Below are 27,105 nucleotides of genomic sequence, written 5' to 3'. Positions count from 1 at the left end.
GTCAGCAGAGAGCTATCAGGAAAGAGTATCATACAAAATGAATGACTGCTAGTCACAAAAATGCTGAAACACAAGTAATTGATTTTGATGAAGCAGGAAGCTATATTTGATTTGTGTACTTTACATTCAGGATCTTTAATAAACTGGTTTTGTTAAGAGAGTTACATATAAACAAATTGAATTAACTGCTGTTTTACTTTTCATTAGATTTTTCAGAGAAGTAAAGAAAACTGCTTTGCAGCAGAATGCCATTTATTGACAGAAAAGCTCTTTTTCTAGTGTAAACGGTATCATCAGTGTAGTCTATTAAAAATAAGCTTCTGCAACTTTGCACGAATTTCTGTTTTCCAAAAGAAAAAAAAAGGGAGGGGGAAGTGATGGAAAGGAAGACTGGTATAACAGTAAGTTGTAAGGCTAGGACTAAGACACCAGGTTTCAATTCCTGGTATTTTCCATGCCTCTGTTTCTTTTTTTTCTGTAAGGTATTGGCAATCTTTTTCTGCCTTATCAACTGTTGTGCAGTTGAATTAAAAAATGTTTGGGATGGTGTAGTGAAGGACATGTGCCAGAGAAGAGATAAACTACTCAGAATGTCTCCTGTCATACCCTAAGGGCTGCCACTTCAAACAAAGGCAATGTACCAACTGCAGGTATCACCTAAATTCAGACTGAGCATGACAGTCTCTGTGAGTGGAAGATACACCAGTTCCTCCTACTAAACCAGTAGAAGAGTTATCCAACCACTGAAAGACTGGACATCTGGTATAACCATCTGAATGCTGACTCTCCGAGCAAATTGACAGTTTTTGCTTCCTTGAGAAGCAGTATTTCTAGTGCTTCCATGTTCTGTACCTCCCTAAGTTTTTCTTAGGAGGTCAAAGTGATTGGGAAGTCACAAAACTAAAGCCAGCTCAGTTATCCGAACAAGATCTAGAGAAATTCCGCAATAACCCAGGACCATTCAAACTACTGATTACTTGTTTCTCACATGTTATAAGTGTCAGATTCTCCCATTTCTGTCCTGAAATGGAGATGTGCAGGGTGTATAATACAAACTGATGCTTTTTGCTAAAACTAGACTATATGCAGTGTAGCATTAGTGATGCCCTTCTGGGTCCAAGCACCAAACCGTGTTTTTGGCTTAAATTCAAGCCACACTTAAGCTTGGTATTGAACACTGAAGTGAGCAATACCCTACCCCTACCTTCTCCTGTGTCATCTTTTGTTTGGCCTAGTTGACCCACAGATCTGGAAAGCAAATTAACATTTGCTATTTTGCAACGAAGAAGGCAAATTCCTCCAGTGTACTTGACTACACTGCAAATAAGGTAAGTAAATATTAATTCTTCCAGTATTGTGGGTAGTCACCTCCTTACACTCTGCCCCCCTTCCAAATTACAGCTTTTTCTCTGAAGCATCTAGCTGTCTTCTGCTCACCAGCAAGGTCACAATGAGCAATATAAAAACAAACTCAGATAGCATCTGGCCTTCATTTTGCACAGCTTGTCAGTATTCTCGCCTTCTTGACTGTAGTTATAGTTTAAGGTTAGAATGTTCTCCTGAACTGTATGTCGCTACTGATATTTCCTACACTTTCCTTACACTTTTCAGATGCCGTTCAAAGCAATACCAACTTCGCCAGACCAAGAAAGAGACCAACAGTTTTCTTCTCTGAAAAACAGATGGAATCGGATAATGCTCTTCACACAGTTTATACTGAAAATGCACAGTAGGGTTTGTTGCTTGGTTTATAGTCAGAAAACCCTTAACCCACACATTCTATGGGTTTCAATGACAGTCAAAGTTAAGCAGGGAGGATTGCTTTCTGTCAGTTCTTGTACATTTACGCAAAAATGTTTGCATACATTCCTCAGGCACATTTACTGAAAAAGAGGCAATGTCTGAGGAGGCTTCTAACATACATGCCCACACTGAGTTGTTCCCTCATTCACAAGTAAACTCTGCTGGAGTTTACTGGGATTACTCATAAAGGGTTATATAGCTCAATGTGGGCAAGCCTGCTCACACATAGTCTTTAATCTCAGGCCTAATATTCAGAATTTGCTAGGGTTCTTAGAGCCATATGACTCTTCTTATGAAAGACCACATAGAACAAGGACCTGATTCTTAGTTTAGACAATGATTTAAAGCTGTAACCCTGGCAAATCTTCTATATATAAGGCCCCTTCCATTTGCCCCAAGCCTTGAAGAGGGCTGATTCTGCAGTTCTCACTCATGAAAAACTCCTACAGAAGAGGGCTGAAGAACGGCAGCACTGAGGTCTCATCCTTGTTGTACTGTTTGATATTTCAATAACCAACCAATAATGGTACAGTTCAACAATTTGGTTTTGAAAATAAAACATTAAGTTCTCATTTTAGATTGACAGAATTTTTTTTTTTTCATGGTGAAATGAGCAAATGCAGAATTAAAGATCAAGTGCCTGTTGTTAAATTCAATACGTCTTCATAGTAACATTTCATTCTTCCACAACAGTAAAGAGTGTTTCAACCAGTTCATCAGATATGATCAAAGACACAACTAGACACATTCAAAACATAAAATATCTTCTCCTTTTTTCTTAAGCAAAAGCTGCATTGAGTATCTTTTTCCCGTATATGCTGTTAGCCAACTTACAGTGGAAGCACAACCACAGTGTGAGTAGCAGAGCTAATAACTTTTTATAAAAAGTTAACACTGCACATACGTTACAAACAGATTCCAGTCTTCAGCTATTACAAGTAATAAGAGAACACTGTAATTAAAAAAATAAATCAGCCCCATTTTACTTCCTTGAAGCATATTCAGTTGTTACATTAAAAACATTTTTTAATAGAAATCCTCTGTATTCGCTAATTAAGAGGGAAATGCACTCAAAATGGCTGTATACTGCACATCTTTACTGATGAATATTATTTTTTATCTAGCTCAAAAGAAATCAAATCTTCTTGAGACATTGAATCAGTTGAGTAACTGTGATGAAAAATAAAATAGAAAATGTCCTGGTTTTAAGTCTGCTGCTGCACACAGATATTCAGTATCTGCATCAATCCCTTTTAGACATTTGGAAATGCAAAACAAAAAAAGAAGCATTATTTCCTTTATGTTTATAATGACCACAGAATAATTTTATAGCAAAGAAATTACTTTTAAGGCACATCAGTCATTCCACATATACTTCACCTCCACTAAAATCTGACTGTCAATTAAACTTCATTTCCATAGACTCCTTGAATTTACAAGGAAAAACAAAGGGGAAGGACTGTGTTTACAGGCAACAAATCTCATTTTAAAAGCAGTGCAATAGTGAAACTGCTGTGTGTCTGCAGACTGGGAAAGCACTCTGAAGTGACACTCTGAACGTGAAGTGACAAAAGCAGACCTTCGTCTTTGTAGAAACGGATATCTCTAACAAAGCTGTCCAGTAGCTCAGAGGTAGCAGCTATGTACCGTAACTTGCTTTGGTTGTTCTGGCAATTATATAGATTTTTCAGATTAAACAAACCTGAAATTTTTAGCTACATCATTACCTACAATAATATGAGCTTGTTTCAGCTCTTCTTGATGTAACTTTGAAAAGAATTCCCTGTTTTGCAAAAGAGAAAATGGCTTGTAATTTCCTCCACTCAGTTGCTATTTTTTTCTCAGGTATCTGTCTCAGGTACATACTTGTACCAAACCTTTTGTTATTTACAAAGGGATGCTCCTGAAAACAAGTCTTACCATCTTTAAGTGCAGATGTTCAAACAAAGCTCAAATCTTCTCACAACTCCAAGCCTTATTTCAAGAAAGGATCCAATAAGTTATAGACTTAGGACTTGGAAAATGTCTCAGTTGTTTCTTTCGTGAAATCAAGCAAACTTCTAATACATTTGGTGCAATCATCCAATCCTTACTCCAGCAGAACTCCCACTCTTGTTGGCCCTGAAGTTAAATTGTCTATTGAATTAACACTGGAATCTTAGCCACCAACAATCTCCTTTTCCAGGGTTAAGTGAACCAAATGCTTATTATGAAAAACCAATGAAACAATGTGACTGCTCTATCATTTGTCCTTATGCCATAGAGATTTCAAGAGAAGAGAGGCTACAGACATCTTTCAGACAGAACAGAGAGAGTAAAGAAGGAATATCTAAAGATTCACAGGTATAGATTCAATTTAGCTGTTTCAAGAAGCCTGCCACATGAGATTAGTTTTTGTTGTATTTTTCAAAAGGGCTGTTTACTACGGAAAGGTTCATTTGAGACAAATACCAAAACCTGCTGCCTATGGAAGGAGTGACACACATAAAATGGACCAGTATTTACCTCGCAAACAGAACACACACCTTGGAGCAACACAGCTGGAGAAGGGATGTAAATGTTCAACAGGATCTTACACTCAGTGTGCATTCAGTGGCAAACGTACAGACATCAGCCCTGACTCTCATTCTCTTCATTACAACGTCTGACATTTTATAAACCCATGGGAAACACAGTTCACTTTAATAACTATTCAAACTCTTTTCCCCTCTCCCCTCCTCTCCACCCAACAAAATCCTCTAAAATCATAAACTAGAAATGCAAACAGGAAAAGGGAAAGAAAGCAGCATTAATATTTAGGGTTTGGAACAGCTGCACCTTGAGATTTGTTCACATACACTGCTAACAATCTGCAATGTATGCTTCTCATTAAAAAAATAAATATATAGGATTTAGTTGCTCCAAGACTGTAAATACGGAGGATTTAAAGACCTTAGTGGTGTGGTGATTGCTCTTCCTCTGAAAATCTGCATAGCAGACTGCCTCCAACTGCCTCAGCATGAGAGCAGCACACATCAGGCCCCTGAGAAAAGCCTTTTGAAGGGGACCTGAAAAGAGGGGAAAAAAGTTCCCCAGGGCATGTGTAAATCGAGCTGGTTGGCTATTTGATTTTTTTCTTTCAAGTCTGAAAACATTAGTTGAGTTCACCAGAATAATTTTTTTCCCCGTGGAAGTTGGTTTAAGACAACCCTTGTGTCCAGACAAGCTACCTGCTGAGGACAGCAAAGTGCTTATGCTACTCATCTGAAAGGGATGGAGCAGGAATTTACTGCCTGGCTATCCAACAGGGGAAATAAGGTCATGGGGTGCATGTGCTCTTTTTCATATTTCATGAAAACATGCCAGACTCCCAGATTTGTTCCACTAATAAATCAAAACTTATGGGAAGACAGGAAAAGCATTTACCATCTAGCTCTATATGCAAAGACCCCTCCAAAGAAAAAGAAACCCCATGCTTTCTATTTGACTTAAGCCCTGTGTAAAATCATCATTCAGAAGGTTTTAACAGTACAAAGGTTTATTTAGAAAAGAGTTTGGATTGTTCTTTAGGGTTTTTTTTTTTTGGCAAACATTTAAATCCTTTCGTAAGTCAAAAGACTGTCAGTGCCTGGTACTTTGCACTTTCTTTCCCCACATAAGTAGTAAAAGCCCATTTCTTACTGGGACAAGCCTACCACAGGCCCCAGCTACTCTATTTAGAAATACTCAAATCTCCACCACCAGTGCCCCTTAGTCCTTTTCTCTTTATGTCTCTGCTTTTTTTCCCCCACAAAATTCCAGAGCTCATAAAAGCTCACTGCCTCCCAAAATCAGTGTCTGTTTTCCTCTGTGGACTCCTCATGCCCTCCGTCAGGGTTCAAAGACATCACTCTCCTCCCCATTTACCCATCTGCACTTCAGCATCACTCCTCCAGCACCATGTTGCCATTCTGTACCACGGTGAATACCCTCAGCCTCCCCAACGCCATCCCCATGCCCCGTACGACCACTCTGCTCCACTGAGAGTGTGAGCCCTCTTCCATCCCTCTAAGCCCAAATCCATGTTCTCTTCCCTGCCTACTTTTTCAGCATAGAGCCTTCTCCTCTTTTAACTCTACAACTGCCCAAGACAAATCCATCCCTTCAGCTCAGTGCCGGAAGTTCTTCTTCTTCTTCTTAAAGAGAATGTGTTTAAAGGACCTGCGGAAGTCCTGGTTGAAGATGGTGTAGATGACTGGGTTGAGGGAGCTATTGCAATACCCAATCCAGAAGAAGAACTTGAAGAGTGTCTCAGGGACCTCACAAGCCTCCCGGCAAATACCATAGAGACTGTAGCTGAAGAAGAAAGGGAACCAGCAAACTACAAAGACCCCCATGACCACGGCCAGCACAAAAGTGAAGCGTTTCTCCCGGGCCTGGGTGACTTTCTTACGGCAGATGCTGCTACGCTTCCGACGACGGCGATATGAGAAGAACTGCATGGAGCGATTGCTAGAGCGGGACAGACGGCTACTGGAGTGTTTGGAGGAGTATGAGTAGGAGAAGGACCGGCTCTTGCTGCTTTTGCGGGGATGCTCCTCCCGGCTCCGCCTCCGTCTGCTCTCTGAGGTGCTGCTCTCCTCCAACTCAATGTCCTCTAGCTCAGAGGCTTTGCGCCAGTGGTGCATTGAATAATGTCCATTCTCTCCCAGCTGCATCCTCAGGGATGTGCAGCCCCCAGCAGCACGGCTCAAGCCGTTCTCAGTCTGGGAGGACCCCTCTGGCATCGTACGCTTCTCAGAGAGGGTCCTGGTCCTTAGCTTGGCCACGCGGTAGATGCGGATGTAGACCAACACCATGATGAGGCAGGGGGCAAAGAAAGAGCCAATGCAAGAAGAAAGGATGTACCATGTCTCGTCATTGAGCTTGCACTGGGGAAAGACATCTCCTTCAGGGTCCCGGTACATGGAGATCAATGGTGGGAAAGAGATGACAGCTGAAATGAGCCAAACGGTGAGGATGATGGCCTTGATCCGCCGAGGGGTCCGTTTGAGGTTGTACTCCACTGCCTGTGTGACCGACCAATACCTGTCGAGGCTGATGGCGCAGAGGTGGACGATGGAAGAGGTGCAGAAGAGCACGTCCAGTGCCAGGTAAATGTTACACCAAGCCTTGCCGAAGTACCAGTAATTCATAAGCTCGTTGGCTAAGGAAAAAGGCATGACCAGAGTAGCCACCAGGATGTCTGCGCTGGCTAAGGACACCAGGAACAGGTTCTGGGGGGCTCTCAGCGCCCGGCTGGTGAGCACCGCTATCACCACCAGCACGTTGCCCACGATGGTGAAGACGATGAGGAAACCCACCACCGCCGCCAGGCTGGCCACGGCTGCCGGGGAGTAGGGGGAAGGCGGCTGCAAGAGGGCCGAGGAGGACGGCGAGGGGGACAGCGCCAGGGACTCGTTGGGGGAGCCCAGGCTCGTGTTCACCACCAGCAGCAGATCCATGGTGGGTGTGCGGGGCACCAGCGTCCTAGAGAGCCCCGCGGAGCCCCCGCCCCGCCCCGCCGCCCCGCCGCCGCCGCCCCGCCGCCCTCATCGCCCCCCGCCAACGGTCCAACGGCCGCCCCGCCGCGCGGCTGCCAACGGCTGAGCCGCCCGCCGCTCCCCCCGGCCCCTCAGGGCAGGGCTGGGCAGCGCCGCCCCGGCGCGGCAGGGAGCGCGGCACCGCTGCCTCCGCCCGGCCCCCGGCGAGGTGGCAGCGGGGCACGGCTGGCCCCCGTCGCCCGCCCGCTCATGCCCAGCTCCGTGCAGCCCGCAGCTCCGGAGAAGACACCGTCCGGCCAACGGGAGAACCCGGCGGGAGCTGGATCCTCGCAGGGAGCAGGGTCCGGGACAGCAGCGGCAGCATCAAATCCCATGGAGAGCGGCGCCCCCGCTCCGGCAGCGCGGCAGCGCGCTCTCGGCGAAGTCGCGGCTGCCCGGCGGCTCCGTCCTACTCTTGCATCGCGCTCCCAATCGGCGGCGTGCCCCGCCGCCGCGCGCATGCTCAGTCCCGCCAGGTGAAGCCGCCGCGCCCGCCTCGGCGGAATATCCCAGCGGGCGGAAAAGCGCCCCGAGCGCCGCTGCTGCCGTCGGTTCTCCCGCCCCGGGAGCCGCGGAGCCTCGCGGCCGGGCTGCCCTCTCCTCCCCGCAGCGGCGCCGTCCAGTGCCGAGCGGCGGCGGCCGCCGGGAGGGGCGGAGGGGCGATGTCACGGCGCTCTCAGGTGTAGCCTCCGGCTCCGCTCCGTGGCTGGGCAGGGGTTTCTCCTCGCCGCGGCGCGGCTCTGAGAGGACGCGGCCCTCGCGGAGGCTGCCCCGGGGTGCAGAAGTTGCCGGTGCCATGAGAAGCGGCGCCGAGTTCACCTCCCGGGAGCGCGGCGGCGGGGCGGTCACCGCTTGCGGCGCCGGCCTGGCCCGCTAGGGGGCGGCCTTGCCCGCCCGCACGAGGCGGACGGCCGTTACCGGCCGGCGGCGCCGCCCTGAGGGGACCGCGAAGGGTGGGGGCTCCTCGTCTTATTTTGGGGGTAAATAGCGGTATTTAAGCACGGATTTGGTGAAAATCCTCGCCTGTTTCTCTGCCACACGCTTCCCCGCTGGAAAATGATGCAAGCCCGCACTCTGCCAGTGCTGGCCTGGGAGAGAAGCAGGAGGAACTTTGATAATAGGGGAAGGAGAGCACTGGGGGAACTTAGAGTAGTATTCCCGCTGTTTGGACTTTTGGACTTTCTGTGGAAGATACACGAGAGGGTGCGGTACAAACTGGAACACAGGAGGTTCCACTTAAATATGAGAAGAAACTTGTTCACACTGAGGGTGACAGACACTGGAACAGGCTGCCCAGGGAGGTTTTGGAGCCTCCTTCTCTGAAGACATCCAAAACCTGCCTGGACACATTCCTGTGTAACCTCATCTGGGTGCTGCTGCTCCAGTGGGGGGATTGGACTAGATGATCTTTCGAGGTCCCTTCCAATCCCTTACATTCTGTGATTCTGTGTTATGGGGAAGGTGGGGAGCAGAGCCATGGACTTGCCTCATCCCCCATCTTCATACCTCCTTTGCTGACAGCCCTGTCACTTAGATTACCTTCCTTTGGAAAAGAACTTTGAGAACTGACAATAATAATGGAAGTCAGGGCCACTTTGATGCCTCTTCCTTTAGCTGAGTCCTGCCCAATGGAGGGTAGAAGAAGGTAGGTCAGTGTAAGCCCTGGTCTGTGGTGGTTCGTGATCCTGAGAAAAGCCACTGCCCTGCGCTAGAGAATGCATTCTCTCTTCCCAACTCCCTTCCTCCACTCGCTCTCCCTATGTTCCCCACTTCCTAGGTTGTCCCGTCGAACCTGCCTGTGGGAAATTGTGAGCTTTGGGTTACCGGGTTACCCCTAACGTAAAGAGAACGGCCATATATGCAACCTGCCTCTTCCAAGGGCCCATCCTGGTGCCTGGATTTTGGATCACAAGTTCTTCAATGCGAGGACTGTCCCACTGATCTCTGCTGCTGCGCTTGCTTTTCTTCTACCGCGCTGCAAAAACCCTGTGTTTATATAATACTGATGACAGTAGCTAACCCTAACCCCAGGATTAGCAGTCTTCATTTCAGGTGAGCCAACACAAAATCAATCCATAGATAGTTAATTCACTTTTAATCCAGAATAATGTAGTCCTTTTCTGCTACAGGATGGGTGCTTTTTCCTGTTGTGACACTGTAAAAGATCCTGTGAAAGAGGGAGATCTCTATGGCAGAACTCACAGGGCACAGCGGTGTATAAACTCTTTCATCATCACCTGCTGATTTCTAAAGAGAAGAACCTGATGTTTTGCCTATGGGCACTCCCAGTCTGGGCAGCTGGTTTATGCCTCTCTCCTGTGCCCCACCCAGACCCAGAAATGCGGTGTCCCTGGATGTTGGGAGAGCCGCAGTCTGGTGGACACATTCTGCTTGCTACTGCCAGGATCATGCCCTTTTTAATGCAAAACTGTGAGCAGTGAAAGCACACATATCCAAGAGAACCTCTCTTTCCCTGTATAACATTTAAAATAATAAAATACTTGATATTATAATGGTCCACAAGCTGAAACAGCCTGGGACTTTGGGGAGTGATAAGAGATACTCTGATTCCAGTTAGTTTTTGATGCAACCAGCGCTGGCTCCTCTATTCTCTGTTTGCGTGGATACATGGACTTGATTACAAAGGGTTGGAAGTGAATATGCTTAGCTCTGATAGGAATGAAAATTCCTCTGGAGATTATGATCTAATTAATCTAATTTGGAAGCAATTTACTCTGAAGTTGGTGGTGTTTTGTTTTGTTTTGTTTTGTTTTAATTTGAAAACTAATTAACAAACACGTTGTGCCTGCATCTAAAAGACAAAGGACATAATGTTGAAACTAAAGTTTGTCAGGTAACAAACTCTAATTAGACTGAAATATAGAAGCAGTAATCACCTAACAACCAAAGTGTAGCATATAGAACAAAATGAAATAGATATCTGATGCTCCCTCAAGTCCTCCTAAATATACAATAAATTTGATAAGGATGGCTCTTTAAAAAAGCTTGCAAAGCCACAGGAAGATTAAATGAATGGAGGCTGAGGTTAATAAAGTTAAAACAGGAACTAAATGACACATTTTTAACATGAAACCTGAATAATGGCTGAAGCAGCTTCCAGATATTTGTGGTCAGTTCTTCATATTTGAAAGTTTCATAAATGTATCTCTGAACTGAAAGGACAAGGTACAGGAATTTGAAGTCTAACCTTTGATGTGACTGACATTAGGCAGAAAGCTAGAATGTATGATCTAACTGGTTATACCTGTGTTTAAACTATAGTAAATACAAACCGCAAAATCACATGAACACTGACAAAAAAAAAAAAAGGGTATAGAAGCTCTGCAACATTCAGTTCCCTTGTAAGCTAATTAAGAAGTCAGACTGACTAAGTATGTCTTGAAGCTGTATGAACTGCAACCTGAACTAAACTTTCAGCTAATGATTTGGGTCTTCAGATTAAAAGATTTGAAGCTTTTCGAGGCTTATCTTTGCTCAAAAAAAGTCAATGCAGAAATTTCATAACAAAAGGAACAAGACAAACAAATGTCTGAGCAATTATTTGGCATTTCTAATGAAGAGATGCCAACTGGGATATGGAAAAAAATTAAAAATAAATTGAGAGCAAAATATCCATGTTTTGTTGTGGTTTCTTTAGCACTGAAGTTGTACTGTGATGCTGAAAAACTTCAGTAAATAACTCCACTTAAGCCAGGGAAGTAACATTTGGGTTTTCATGTATGTAACTGAAATTCAGTTTGCCTAAATAACAAGTATGTCACTCCAGCTCATGAAGCATGGGCATAGATACAAGAAATATACCCTAATGAAAATGTGCTTAGTCTACTGAGAGACAAACGTAGGAGAAGGCTGAACAACAGATAAATCAAATGTAGCTATGCTTTTGGAAATGATTGGTTTGGTATAAAATGCGCAGATTGTTTATAGAAACTTGGCAAGATAGGTAGGCACCCTGCTGCTTTTTTCCCTTCCAAAAGCCTGCATTTATGTTATGTTCACTCTCAAAACTGGCTTCCCAATAGTTGCCAGCTCCTAAACTATGACATGCATTTGAGCTCATGTTTGGTAGGCATTAACAGGCTACCATGAAAAAAAAAATGGGGTTTAAAGGCTGGATGAGGCTCTTCTAGGCAATAAAGTGGACCTGGCTTAAACTGATCCAAGCTCAGTCTCTCTGAAGTAACCCAGTAGATATTGTGCTATACCCATCCATCTGCTGTACACTGTTACTGCTGCTCTCATTCCCTCATCCAGAATCCCACTACCAACCTCCCATGACAGTGGGCTGAGAACAACCCGCAGGAGCAGAACTGTCATTGCTTGTTGTCTCTAATTCTTGTTGGTGTTTACTTGGATTCTCAGGTTGGACTGACCTTCAGTTCAGTTTAAGCTACCAAAAGACTGTATTGTTCAAAGAGACCAACCACCTGCATCTGAGTTTAAGTCTGGAAATCCAAAATCTACCACTGGGAAACTATCCAGTGGTGGCCTCAAGAACCTGAGCCCAAACTCAGGGACAGCTACCAAAGGTGACATCAACCCAGCCACTGAAGTTGGTGCAACAATTCCTGCTGACACCCAAACGTTTAGGCTTCTGGTAGGTTGTATAAGAACATTCATTTTGATTAGTGCTGTCACAAATGCACACTGTACTTGCACACACGCAGATTTAAGAGAAAAGAGTGTTCTCCCTGGTTTGCACTTCCAAACATCTTTTGCCTCTTTTGCCTCTTCTGTGAAGAAAAACTTGTGTGCCTGGAAGCTCATCTGTTTTTTCTTCCCAAATATATATGATGAGTTAGTGGGAAATGCTACCTCCTCCTACAAACCTGTCTTATTAGACTTTATATCTTTAAGTCATCACAATTGTAACCGTGCTATTAAATGCTTTTCAGTGCATTTTTAAAAATAATTCATCTCTCAACAGAGAAACAGCATTATAATTTATAGAGGAAATGTATCAGCTTTCTTAAGAAAGGGGGTGATGTTTGATTTTCAGTGGGAACTGGATTCCTTACTTCCTGTTGTGACTTTGAAAATGTGTCTTAGATAAACAAAAAGGTTTATAGGACAGCCTGATGTACTAAACATCTGGAAGTGCTCTTTAATCTCTCAAACTAAGATTTACATCAATAGGCAAAATTGTACAGTCTTATCAAGTGTACAAGAAACTGTCTGCTGACAAAACATTCTGTACATCTATATACTTTCTGAGACATGATTTGCATTATAAATCTACTCAGGATGCCATGATAAAATAGAACGGGTTAGCTGAAATCTCTGTAAGTAGTTGAAAAAATAAACTGCAATACAAATCATGTGATAGCAAAACGGGGTGGTGGACAATAAGTAGCTGTTTTGGATTTGGAAAGAAAGGAATTAAATATAAGGAAACTGACAGTTACTTTGGAGAGGAGTTCAGGTGCTTCAAAATGTGATTATTGTTATCAAGGGAAAGCTTGTGAAATTCTGTAGCATTAAATAGACATTAACCTGTAAATTCCTAAAAGAAGGCAGGGTAAACTTTTAGTATCCACAAATAGAGACAAATTTTCAAAAGACCTAAGTATCAACTTGCTCCCATTGTAATGCTCATGACAACATCTGTTCATTTTTCCTTTGACATATGAAAATTTTGTAAATCTAGGCATCAGCTGACATTTTGTTTGAAAATGGAAGTTGGACTAATTATGTTCATTCTTTGTTAACTCTGTCCCTCCCCAGATTAATCACAGGGTAATTTTAAATCCTAAAGATTTCTTTAAAGCCTTCCATAAAATGGGAATGGTTTGGGAAAACAGAATTTCAGGATTTTTTATTTGTGAATATTTGAAATGTTTCATCAGAAATACAAGAATATAAACAGTTTTGAGAAGCCACTTGTTTTTTTGCCTTTAAAGCAAGTTTTGGACTTGACATATTTTACAGGTTTTTTTGTTGTTGTTGTTTTAATTTTGATTTATTTTGTTTTCACAGAATCACAGAATCGACTGGGTTGGAAAAGACCTCAGAGATCATCAAGTCCAACCCTTGGTCCAACTTCAGTCCATTTACTAGATCATGGCACTAAGTGCCATGTCCAATCTCAGTTTAAAAACCTCCAGGGACGGTGAGTCCACCACCTCCCTGGGCAGCCATTCCAATGCCTGACCACTCTCCCTGGAAAGAATTTCTTTCTAATTTCCAGCCTAAATTTCCCCTGGCAGAGTTTAAGCCCATGCCCCCTTGTCCTATTGCTGACTGCCTGGGAGAAGAGACCAATCCCCACCTGGCTATAACTTCCCTTCAGGTAGTTCTAGAGAGTGATGAGGTCACCTCTAAGCCTCCTCTTCTCTAGGCTAAACAAGCCCAGCTCCCTCAGCCTCTCCCCATAGGTCTTGTGTTCAAGTCCCTTCACCAGCCTTGTTGCTCTTTTGTTTTGTTTTGTTTCGTTTTTTTGGTACAATGCCCAGAGAAGGAGTTTGATTGATATGAGTCTGAAACTCCTTCTTCTGTATGGAAGAATATTTCATTGACAATTAAGAGATCAAGACCAAATCAAAACGAGATTACTCGTTTTTTTTTCCTTGATGTGGAACTAAAACTTAATCACTGTGTTGAAATTAGTATTATACTTGAGCTAAAATTGAATGGAGAAATTTATCAGTTAGCTCAGTAACGCAATTTTTCTTCTCTCATATGTTTGTAACCCTTTCTCATGCTCTTACTAAACAGTGTCATTTTTGTTGGTAAGACCATGAACCAGAAGCCAAATAATGTTAGTAAGCCATAGCCTGTCTGGTTCATTTCTAAAGTGTTTTTTGCTTTTGCAACAGGATCATATCAACCATAACTGTGTTGCAGAGTGACATTGATTTAGCCCTTTGGAACCAAACTGGGGCTACTGTAGATGTATTTGTGTGATTCTCCCTGTTACTGGAGAGTCATGAAATATAGATCTATGTCCCCTCTCTTCCTTTTTCCTAGTTGTACAGTTTTCATTATCTGTACTCATTTTAAGGCTTCTTCATTTCTTATTTATTTAGTCAGTACTTTAAATAGCCTTCACAGACACCTGTACTGAAAGATGTGCCATTTGCACAGGATGAGTGCATTATTTTTCTAAGGCTCTGCACCGTATTTGAGGACTCCTTGATTTCAGTGTTTTGGTTTTGTTTTTTAGCTTTTTTTTTTTAATCATGCAAGACTTCGGCACAGTAATATGTATAGGCAGTACTTAGTTTATTGTTCTGAACTTAGATCAGGCATGCATTTATTTGCATTCTGAACGAGGTTATGCAAGTTTGTAACAGCTCCAGCTTCTAAACAGAGAAAATTCTGTGTAGATAATTTATCATCTGTGGCATGTCTATCTCCAATTTATTAATTGTAGGGCCTGTTTGGCGTAAATGTAAGACAGTCATTTTCATGACATATTTTCAGCTGATTTAGTTAGGAGACAGATTTTGGTTACAAACCCTTACATCTCCTCTCTCTTCATTAATATTGAAATACCCATTTCCACAGTAATGATGAAGTAACAGAATCCATTCTACTGGATTTTGGTGAAGGTGGGGGAGAAGAAGATACAGTCTTTTCAGCAGGGTTTGTCACCACACAGCTTCATCTACTCCATGGCATGCTTCTGCTCAATATTTTGAGTTTCCACCTGAGGGACTTCAAAGGGTGGTACTACTTGCCATGACAATCCATCATTAAATCAAACCCCATGCAGATCAGGACAAGAAGCATCTACCTACCATCTTGCATATTGTTCTATGATGCTTTGCAGGAGGAAGGTCTTGTCTGCACAAGGTCAATAAGAGCAAATGTTGCTATGTTCCCTGTGTCTGCTATGAGTGGTAACTTCAAAGCATTATAGTTGTCTACACTGAAGACTTTCCATGGGAATAACAGCAGATTGTTTTATGTCTGCTTCACATCATACCTTAGCGACATGTCCAAATATCAGATTGTCCCTTTCATTTATTCTATGTTATAGTGATTTGAATTGTATATGCTAATTTAGCCTTCTTTCATCTTCCAGAGGCTACTTTAAACTCATGAAGATCTGATTTCTTCAAGACAGGCTTCACGTTCTGCCATCTTTCACTAGAAAAATAAGGTGTTTTTTCTTTCAATATCTGGGAGGTGTTCTGCCTTTCTGTTCCTTTGTTCCTCTGTAATAAGGCGAGGTTCATTTTCTTCCAGTCATTATTCGTTACTGCTCTTGCCTTGTTGTGGCTTAAAATCTCCAGTAAGTCTTTAAACAGTTTGATAAAATGTTCTCATGTCTCTCTTCAGCGCTGTTTCTGCTTTCAGTGCCTGTCTATCAACAGAGCCTCTTTTATCCTATTTTGGCTGATCTTTTTACTGCTTTATCTTTATCCCTATATTATTTTTTTTTCTTTGTTTACTTTTTCTGGCCTTAATGTATTGAGTAGATTTAACTTATCCTGCCTTTTCTCTGTAATAGCATCCCATGTGGCATTGCTAATCCACTCTTCTTTCCTGTTTTAATAAAGAACAATCTCTGCTGAATTAATATAAAATTTACAAATGGCTTCCTATTCTTTTTTTATAATGCCAGATACAGTTTCTGCCATATCTGAAAACTTATTTGAATGTTAAAACTGAAAATCGTTCCTTATGTGTTCATCCTTCATTTTAGAGTTATTAATCCTTCTTGCAATGTTTTTCTGATTTTTTTTTTCATTTTTGTGGTGGTAATATATAAAGAATATTCATATGCCCCCAGTGTCTGTGAATTTGATCACATACAGAAAAGAGCTACCTGATTTCTAGTAATGTTATCAGAGGAGATCTAGCATTTTTTAATGTATTTCATTTTGAAGGAATAGTGTCTTCCACCAAAAAGGACAAGTGAATCCAGAAGCCTTTTCGCTATTGTCTTGACTATATATACACCGTATTTGTCAAGTCAACACACCATTGATGTCATACTGGACCTTGCTAGTAAGGACCAGTAAAAGCCCTGTAAAGAATATTATTACTCTTTTGCTTATTGTATTCATTTGTTCCAACTTGATATTAGCTGGTAGTCATTTTCACATGTGCACTTATATATTGCCAATAATTCTGATACTCTGTCCATATTGTAATACTTCACTTCTTTGATGACTTGAGACTACTTCCAGCCTCTATTACAAGTTGCATAGTCCAGAAAGAAGCCAAAATTGGGAATGAGTTGGGAGTAGTAACTTGTAGCAGGCATTACCACCCTGCTATAGCAGTATTTCTCGGTACACTTTGTGCAACCCACTGGAGAATCACCTGCAGGTCAAAGAGTTGCATTTGACGTTATACTGAGTATTTTAGATCTGGACTCAAGCATGTAATCCGGATTATGCACATCCTTCTGTGCTTTGATGAATGGGGCCTTATATGAAGAAATGGCAAATCAGTAAATATCAGTAAATAACCCAGTGTCAGAAAAGTTTTTAAGTGAAAAAGGGCTCTTTAGAAGCATCTTACAAAGCAGAAAAGGTGTCATAAGATTATTAATTCATGTAATTCATTCATGCTCATGTGTGCCACTAAAAAAGATAAAGCAAGGAAGAAATGGAGAGAGGAAGCAAGAGAGGGAGAGAGGAAAGGAGGGACAGATGAAACTGCTACTTTCATCCCCTCTTCAATTCACAAAACATCTGAGGAGTGTGGAGTCATGAGCTGCATTTTTTCTGATCTTATTTATTTTTCCAACATCTGCAGTGTGCAGTAGCTTACACTCTATGTATCTAGGCTAAGGGCAATCATCAAGAATATTAGGTAAAACTTGTCAAAAATTGCAGTGTACATTTAGGAACAAATAATTTCATGAATGTGGTGAACATAGGGTTTGCCAAGCAAGAATAGTTCAACTCACAAAAGATACACAGCAGGAGTAGCAGCAAGTATTGGAACCTGCTATTTAGCTGTCATGCAAGAGAAATGTTGATTGCAAGGTCACAGAAAGTTCGGGAGATCAAAAAGTTATAACTCACTGAAGTCATCGATTAGCAGTAGGAAGACCATAATCAATCAGAAATGGTGTCTGTTACTAGTCCTTGAACAGTACTGCAGGTATTGGAAATGATAGCCCGTTTAGCACGATATTTAACATTCCTTTATTTGTATTCTACTTGCTTGTCATAGCTGTATCAGATTCAGCTAACTCTAACAATCTTTCAGTCTTGAAAATGAAAACACAGAAGCCATACAAATTAACTACAGGTTGTACAAAGAAAAAAATCACACTGAAGAAGTTTTATTAAGACTATGCAGAATCAAAACTCAAACTCTTGAAGTGGCATCAGTACTTATGAATCACGAATGCCTTGTTCAAAGCTCAGTGCAGAAAAGGCCCCTACTTAGATGTGAATATTTACTTGAACATAGTGTACCAGCATAAACAGTAAATACCAATACACTGCATTGTTATGATAAAGAGACTAAATATCTGTAACCTTTGTCAGCTGTTCCTCCACTTAAAGAGATTCACATTCCTGTTCAAACACATTTTGCTGTCCATTGCAGAGGGACATGCAAGACTTCTCTGTCTCTTAACACTGCACTCCTAGAGCTACTGTCCCCATAGCAGCACTCCTGAGCTCTCAGGGAATGATGTTGAAATGTACCAGAGTCACGTGTAGGGATCAGACAGATATACATTTTATTGCACCTATTCAAGACCAGTTATTCTTCAACAGTTAAATTATTAAAGGGAGCAAATACTTTGCATAGCAAAGTAGAAAGCATGCTTGACGGTGTAGTGACTGTCCTGTGAGGAAAGACCAATGCACATAGGTTGGGGTTTTTTTTGTTTGTTTCATTTTGTTTGTTTTGTTTTGTTTTCCTCTCTTGATCTTTAATCATGAAAACCCCAGTCAGATGTTCTGGTTCATGCTATTTATACTAAGCAATTCCAGCAGGTGCAAATGTTGGCTCATATCCACCACAATTACAGTTAGGTTATAAGTAACAAGTTTGCAAGTAGGACCTTTCTGCAGCACCTGTGGCAACACATCTAGTAATTTATAAAGCATTTGTTACTTACCATTACACATTTAAATATTTGCCTGTATTATCATTCTCTGTCAATTAAGTCATTGACAAGTTAGCAATCTTGTTCCTTCTGGCACTTTGATCACTTTGCTTTAACACCTTTGTCTGGGCAGAGGCAACTCGGATTCTCTTCTGTCTCTGAAAAGTTGAGTGAGACATATAACAGCTATTTTACTGATATTGATTTTTCAGGAATCCTTTAGAATGTGTTAAGAGTGTGGGTGAAGGGCTCAGTTCATTCCCTACGAGTGAAAGTTCTGTTACCTGGCATGAAAGAAACATCTAGTGAATACCAGGTTAGGACAGGTGAGGTTTCTTCCTTATCTAGAACTGTAACTTGTCAATATTAGCCAATCTAACTTAATGAGTAAAAAATACTAAGAAATAAATCTAGAAATATCTAGCAAAGAACTTAATTTCTAAAAGAGTAAAGAGGATAATTTCTCATGTGTGGACTCATGCAAAATTACTCTGCAAATCTGTGACAAAGCCAGCTTCTTTGTCGAAGAACTAATTTAAAATTCAAAGTATTCCTCCTTTTGAGTGTCTACTTTGCTTTCAGTTGTTACCTTCTCTCAGGAAGGCATTTGCAACAAACTCAGCGGTCTGACAGAGCAGCCTCCAGGTAAGCAGTCACTCACACAAGCGGATAGTTTTGCTTTCACTTAAATCAAATGGTTTTGGGCAGAAGGCCTGAGCAGCCTGCCCTCCCTCCTGCAGAGCACTCTCTGCTGTTCATTCCACAGCCAGGCTCACTAACAGGACCACACTGATGCTCCCTTCTAAACTCATAGCTTATGCAGCTCCACACAGAAAACAAGCCTGTAATTAAATTGTTCAAAATTTGAAGATCAGTGTGTTTTGCCATCCCTTCAGACCTAATTACTTGCCAAAACACACTGTGTGCAGGGTGGGAATTAATATTAATTAGGAATCTTCTTGAACTGCAGATTACAGCCATTATAGACAGAGGAAATGATTATGGGATTTATGCAACTCACATCTTTAAAAAAACGTAATTACAACAACAAAGCCCTGTCTCTCAGTATCCATAAAGAGGCTAGATATAGACATTTGTTCCAGGTTAATGTCAGCCTAAAATGACTACTTTTCACAGGATTCCTCCTGGTTTATACTACAGCAGTGACAGAAGAAGAAAGCCCTTTGCTTCCACTTGGTGACGAACTGGTCAGTAATGCTGCCCATGGTGATTTTCTGCACTTGGAGCCATTCTGGTGTGTTGTCTGATGTGCCTCTTCTGTCACTCAGCTCCTGCTCTGCAGGGTGTGTACAAACACACTGTATGTCCCTTCCAAGGCAGGAGGCACAGCAGGGCCATGGCACCCTCCTTCATGTCAGATGAGCTGGAGAGGATGTTTAGAGCCATTCCCTGATCCCTAAGCAGCAGCAGAGCCCCCAGTGTACTGGCCTGTGCTGGGGAGCTCAGCCTAGGGACCAGGGAACGTAATGCCACTTTTTCTTGTTTGGAGCATGAAGGTCCAAGGTTTTGCTCTGTAGACAGAAAGCATTACTGAACAACAGAGCAGCAAACATTTCTCCTTAGTGCAATGCTAAAGGTTAGTAATCTAGGCTGTAGTTGGAAGACCTAAATACTACCCAAGTTACTATTGACTAAACAAGAAGAAAGCCTCCAGGGAGATCTAACCACATGGAAGGAAATACAGGAAATACAACTGAATTTTGGTAGAATATGAGACACTTTTATTTTAAAAGACACAAGGAAAGCACTGAAGAGACAGAATGGTGAAAAAGTCTGCTGGCTGTACTTTGTTTTATAATTCCCACAAGATAACAGAATGATGGGGTGTGCACTGACTTGTCCTGTGTTGGAGACTGTCTCTTAATGTTCGCAGGTCACAACAGAATATATTTTTAATTCAGGCTTTCCAATAACAGGGCAATATGTATATGAGAAAGAAGTGGCCTCTGATGTGACTTCCTGTATGTTTATGTACATATGATAAACAAAGACTTGTGAACAACCAGTTACTGATAAACTGTATACTGGATTGTTACCTTCTTTTTTAGCTTTGAGACTTAAAGGAACAATTTCAAGAGCAAACTAAAATAGCAGATTGTGTGACTGGGCATGCACCTGTATGGGAAATATTTTGAAGAACAATATTAGTGCTATTGAAGTCCTAATTTATTTTGAAAGCAAAACCAAAATAAATATTAAAAATATATTGAATAGGAATATGAAAAGCATCATTCACTGCACTTGAGGTTCTCATTTCTTGGGAGTCGATGTTTGCAAATGCTAACTATCCATGTCTGTATATTTATGAACTGATTGCTACTGAAATGAACAACACTTAGCCATGTTTTATATTCACTGTTAAAAGCAAGAGCCAGATTGCCATTTTTGTTGCCATATCTCCTTTTATTTCTAATATATTATCCTTTAAATTCTAATGTATATTTTGTAGTGCAGGTAGTACAGGTAGTGCTGCTTAATTCTTGGTATACTGTCTTAGTGTGTCTCAAGTGCTTGTCATTGGTGACCAATAAGCAAAGATCTTTATCCACTATTAAAAGGAATAAGAATAAATTAGAATAGCCATGATAAGCCAGTTAAGTGCATTAATATGCACAGTGCAAGAAGCCAACAGTGAATTTTAGTTGAATGTGTTCCACTCAGTCTTATTTTGAAAGTCACATGGAGGGCACTGAATGAACAAAAGAGCGAAAAAGTCAGCAGTCTGTACGTTATGATTGCTACACCTTGAAGAGAATACAATCATATTCAAATATCTTGAGTATATGATCCTGATAACAAAAGGTGAGGCAAACATTTGTTTTACAAGTTTGCAGTACTCCTGAGTTTGAAAACCCTATGATGTTTGTAGAATTCATCAAATAATAGAATCTAAAGTTTCAGGAGAATGAATATTAACCAACAAAGAAAGCAATGCATTTCTAATGTGAAAAAATATCTAAGCAATACTGTGGAGAAGACCTATATTCATTGGCCTCTTTTACATGAAGTTGTGAGTTATCGTGAAACAAAACATCTCAGAGTTGGTAACAGGTATAGGTATATAGCAAAAATAAGCTGTTTCTGGAATACTAGTGTTTCTTGGGGTAAAAAATAAATAAATAAATAATCCTTTTTTATTGATCTCTTCCATTAATTTTAAAAATAAAGGATATAAAGAACAGCTCCCCTGAATTTACTGGAAAACCTTTTTAAAATACTTTGAAGATAGACAGCAGCAAGCCTTATGAGCTGTTTTCATTCAAAATTCCTATTCTTGCAGTGTTTAATTATTGACATTTTAATGTCCCTTGCAATCTGCAGTAAACCCCTTGATAGTTGCATTTACTGGAAAAGATGTTTTAAACTTGGAGTCATTAAGAAGAAAGATTTCTTTAAAATAATCTAGGCAGTTTACTTCAGGAGCAAGACAAGACATCCCAGCCAGTACAAGTAGATGCAGATGTAATCATTAAATGTCTTTATAGAATGTTTGACAATAAGAGAGACGTTTCTATGCTAAATGTGTGTATTTAGTTTGGTCCTTACTGTCCAAATATCTTACTCAAAAAATATGGTTATGATTAATCTGTAATCTTACAATATTGTGTGGCTCAGATGGCTATAGTAAAAAAGCAGTCACACTACTAATGGAAAGTACTTCAGTACTACAGTTCAGTTAAAATTTTGAACATTGATCTTATAGTATATTTTGAGATTTTTCAATTGTTTTCATCCTCAAATGGCATAAGACAAAAGGGTTTGGTCCAGTTGTCTAAACCTAGATGTCTAATGCCAATGGAGTTGCCATAGAAAGTCCTGCTTAACCTTCAGGTCCTGCACCAGCACTATTTTTAGGATGATATTGCCAAAATTTAGGCAAATGAATCAAGCCTCAAGTCCAGAATTTATATATCTTCTTTGAAATATTCAAACATATTTGTTTTAGTCATATAAAGATGTTTCATTTTAATGATTTCCTTCAGAAATAAAAAAAAACAACATGGTAATCAATATTTTCTTGCAAAACACGGTAGTATTGTCAAATTTCTATCAGAAATACTTGTCTAACTCTTCTTATTTGTAAATGATTGTGGGGTATCACCATTAGTTAGAATCAATGATTGATCTATCAATTTATTTGTAGCTGTGCTTTGAGGTTTCGAGGTATGAGGTTGCTTATCTGGCAGAAGCCTTTTTTTCTGTCTTAAGTAGACACTTTTATGTCAGACTAAGTAACCATTTTGTTGCTTGTCATCTGGAGAGTAAGGTGCTATTTCAAGTTCTGTTCTCTGCCTCAAAGACTTTCCTTTTTCTTTTTTTTAATGCAATGATCCTTAAGGAAGAGGTGTTCAGACTTCTTTGTCTTTGTCTTAGTCTCCTGGCCAAGCTTCTTTTTGCTCTCAAACAGAATACTTCCAGCAGGGGAGCTGAAAGTCCCCTTCCTTCCCCTTGCTCGCGGTTTTGCCAGGTAGCGGTCTGGCTGGTGATGGAGGGACAATGGGCTGGAATCCCCATCAGCAGAGCTAGAAAATAGGCTCTAGCAGCAAAAAATTCCCAACCTCCTTTCCTTCTCAAAGAAAGAAAGAAACAAACAAACAAAAACCAACAAATAAACCAAAACCTAGGTTGTGTGCAATTGGTTGTGAATGCACACGCACTTGCAGGAAGAAAGACAAATGGCACCATCAGGGAAGGAATATGTAGAAATAAAATGAAGCAATTTCCTGATTCTGGTTAAAGTTGAAGGTGCCTGAAAAAACAAAAAGGGATTTTCTGCTTTATCCAAAAAGCCTTTAAAAAAAACATTTTCATATTTAAGATGAATTAAAACCATTAAAATGACACCACATATATTAATCACCTCAGAAATTGTGTCTGTTTCAGCAGGTGTTCCATTGGAAAATAGCGTGATTTTGTCTCTGCACCTAAAATGGAGAGGATGTTCACTAAATCCAGATCTAAATTATGGTAATTTTTTGGTAAATATTTGATTTCTTAATAATGATCCTCTAGAAATGCCTACCTAAGTCAACATTTTAATCTTCAGAAACCATTGCAAAAAAAAATGCAACTTCCTCAGTGTATTGTCACCCCAATGCCTATGTAAAAACAGTTTTTGCCATACACAGGATAAATAGAAAGGACTATGTGCTTGTACTAAGTCTGCTGACCATCATCTCAAAGTAGAAATAAAGTATTGACTTCGGTGTCTTGACTACCACTTGCCCATATTACTGTCATGCAGATTATCTCCTGAAAGTAGTTTTATTTAATTATGTAGAAGGCATAAAGATGGGTAGATATATCAGGGAAATTGTATTTAATATTTTAATATGTCTCAGTTGATTTTAATTCCAGTATTTCTCTGAATAGTGTGCTGACATTTTTACGTGAGAAGTGAGATGTACTAAACTAAGTTATTTATTCTCATATATGTTGTTTGTTTCTGCCTAAAAGAGAGCTAGAGCTTTGATTATTCCTCAGTCTATGAAAGTTTATTTAGTAATTTTTAAAGAACAAAGATAGGAAAAATCTTCATCTGCTTCATTAAGGAAAGTAATGAGAGACAGTGTACTTGTTCTTTTCATCCTTCTCACTGGTCAAGTGTTAAGCATATGATTAAAGAGAATAATTCTAGCAAAGAGCTCCAGTAAAAGCAAAGGTTGATGGGTTTGATCTATTGGGGAACTAAAACAGTTGAGAACAGAATATATTGCATCTGGCTTGATGACAAAGCAAGTAGCCGGTCCCTCCCTGATAAAATAACTGTTCTTTATTCCTCCTGCATTCTTTCATTCTCCCTCTGAACCACTGCACAGTTTAACTCCAGTGCTTTATTAGCAACCTTTGCTATAATTCCCACCAGGGATGAACCTCACACCTTCAGGGGCCAGCTCCAGTGTAGAATGATGCCAGCTATGGCAGCCATGGTGTAGGTGTAGGTGTAGGATGCACTTGCACTGTGGGACATGCACATCCATGTCTCCCTCTTTCCCATGAAGATGCAGGACTGGCCTCTGTGTTCCCAAAGGATCTGACTAGCATTTACTTCAGAGGAAAAACAATGTGCTGCTTGACAAAAGCTTTCAGGGGCCTTTCACTGGGCCATGTTGCTGTATGTATGACTATTGAAGCAAAAGAGAAACTTTTCCATTTCAGTACCATGGCCTTCACAATCTTACAGTCATGACAAACCCCAGAAAACACAGCTTTCTTTTGCTCTGGAATGTTTTCAAGTGATATAGAAAAAAATTGAATATGAAGTGACTCAAGCACATCCATTAAGTTTAGGAAAGGAAAATCCCTAAATGGTATAGAATCATAGAATGGTTTCTGTTGGAAGGGATCTCAAAGATTGTCTTGTTCCAACCCCTCTGCTATGGGCAGGGAAACTTTCCACCAGACCAGGTCACTCAAAGGCCCATCCAACCCAACCCTCCCCTCCCCTCTCCCCTCTTCCCTTTCCCTTCTCCCTTCTCCCCTCTCCCCTCCCCCCTCTCCCTCTCCCCTCTCTCCTCTTCTCTCTCTTCTCTTCTCCAGGCTGAACAACCCCAACTCAGCCTGTCTTTATAGGAGAGGCGGTCCAGCCATCTGGTCATCTTCATGGTCCTCCTCTGGACTCTCTCCAACAGGCCCATGTCATTCTTATATTAGGGGCCCCATCTGGATACAGTGCTCCAGATGGGGTCTTATGAGAGCAGAGTAGAATGGGAGAATCACCTCCTTTGACCTGCTAGCCACATAGCTTCTGATGCAGAGCAGGACACGGTTGGCTTTCCGGGCTGCAAGTGCACATTGTTGGATCACGTTGAGCTTCTCATCAACCAACAGCCCCAAGTCCTTCTCCTCAGAGCTGCTCTCAATCCATCCTCTGACCAACCTGTATTTGTGCTTGGGATTGCCCCAACCCATGTGCAGGACCTTGCACTTGGTCTTGTTAAACTTCACAAGGTTCACACAGGCCCACCTCTCAAGCCTGTCAAGGTCCCTCTGGATGGCATCCCTTCCTGCCAGGCTGTTGACCACATCGCATAGCTTGGTGTCATCAGCAAACACTGGCATGCACTATCCCAGGTGAAAACCAGAGACATATAACACCAGCCATCATTCAGGCAATTCTCCATGTTCTTCATCATGCATAGCCTTTTACTTAGGTATTAAAATGGAATATAAGATGGCAGAGCAGGCATGAAGAGTTTAGGGACTGAGAGAAAGGTCGCTTTCACTTCTGAGAAAAACTCAAATGAAATGCTATAAATGATAGAGTCTTGCTTGGTTTATGAGAAAGGCAGTTAAAAGTGTAAACAGTTTTTTCCCAGACTGTAGTCTATAGTACCTAATTTTTCAAATAATAAGCAAGCCTTGAAATGTTACAGAAAGTTGCTTTAGCTAGTAGGAAGTAGGAATGAAATGAAGATGATTTCATGAACACAAACCAGGTGATCAAGCACAGGAAATGCAGTAGAAGATACTGCTATAAGAGAGTATCACTGTCCATGACTTGCATTCTGGCATGGTGCTGGCACTAGAGCAGAGAAGGACAAGAAGGGAGGACAGGCAGCGAGAGATTTTTTAGGACTGCATTGCAATCATAGTACATTTCACTGGCATGTCAAAGTGGTTCTTTTCCTTTTTCTTTAACTATAAAGGATTCTAAAATCACAATGTTCATAGAACAGTTTCTTTATCAAAGGATTAGAAAAGAGAAATCAAAGTGATAATGAAATAGCTGCATAATAGCCCCAAAATGAAAAATATCACTCTTCTCTGGCAATGCGGAAGTTGACTGGGGAAGATCAGTAGTTGTTTTGCCAGCATTAAAGACCTTCCAGTCATCTGATGAGTATGAGAGATTTACTTAGTAATTACTGCTCTTCTCTGATATCAGCTGTAACTCATAAAACTATGGGATTCAACTTTCATACAGACAGTTTCATTCTTTTTCAATCTGTCTCTTTTCAATTCTGTTTCTTATTTGTTTACTGAAATGGTTTAGTTAAAATGTCAAGTGGGAGTCAGATGGAATGTTTTCCGGATGGTGCATTTTTCAGTTCATTCAATTTGGCCATTTAAAATGTTATTTCATTTCAGCTTTAGATCTTAGATCTGCTGAAATTAAGTTGTGCATTCTCTGTAGCACCAGAAAACAACTTTTCCTTAATCATTTTACCAGTCAGGCCCAGGAAGTCCTTAACAAATGTTAATCTCTGGGTTAGCATTTGGCTTTGATAAATGAATTCAAGTGCAACAAAGAAGCAAGTAAACCAACCTTTCTGCAAGATCCAAGGAATCTGTGGTATGTTGTTGTATGTCCAACACTGGTAGCCCACAAGGCAGGCAGGAATTGCAATGAGGTATGTAAACAACAGGACAGGTCTTCCAAAAAGTAAAAATAACTTTTTAGGATTACAGTATTTCCTTTGAACCCATCATCTGAACGACAGAGCAGTGAAAGTGGGAAAAGATTATAAGAAGAAAAAATATAGTATTTAATCTTTTTAACTGTGAACTAGAGGTAGTCTGGAAGACTGGGAGACCAGTGAAAGAAGTTGAGAGAAGGAGACATGAATGATAAAGGGAAAACAATGGTCTGAAGTGATGAAATTGCATCTGAAAATGCACTTACCTACAGCTCCCTCCATCACAAGCGAACAACCACGTAACATACATCTAAGCACCCAACTCTTTGGGAAGAAA

The 27,105-nt window shown here is 41.1% G+C and overlaps 1 protein-coding gene across 1 annotated transcript; it reads right to left on the bottom strand.

Annotated features, from left to right (window-relative positions):
• Positions 1–304: 304 nt before the first annotated feature.
• ADRA2C (adrenoceptor alpha 2C) lies at positions 305–8,234 on the bottom strand. Its single transcript, XM_021288379.2, has one exon. The coding sequence runs from the start codon at positions 7,263–7,265 to the stop codon at positions 5,931–5,933; it is 1,335 nt and encodes a 444-aa protein (XP_021144054.1). The 5' UTR covers positions 7,266–8,234; the 3' UTR covers positions 305–5,930.
• Positions 8,235–27,105: the final 18,871 nt, after the last annotated feature.

The sequence above is a fragment of the Columba livia genome, chromosome 4 (genome assembly GCF_036013475.1).
Source record: "Columba livia isolate bColLiv1 breed racing homer chromosome 4, bColLiv1.pat.W.v2, whole genome shotgun sequence".
NCBI lineage: Eukaryota > Metazoa > Chordata > Aves > Columbiformes > Columbidae > Columba > Columba livia.
This window is presented reverse-complemented; position numbering and strand designations above follow the sequence as displayed.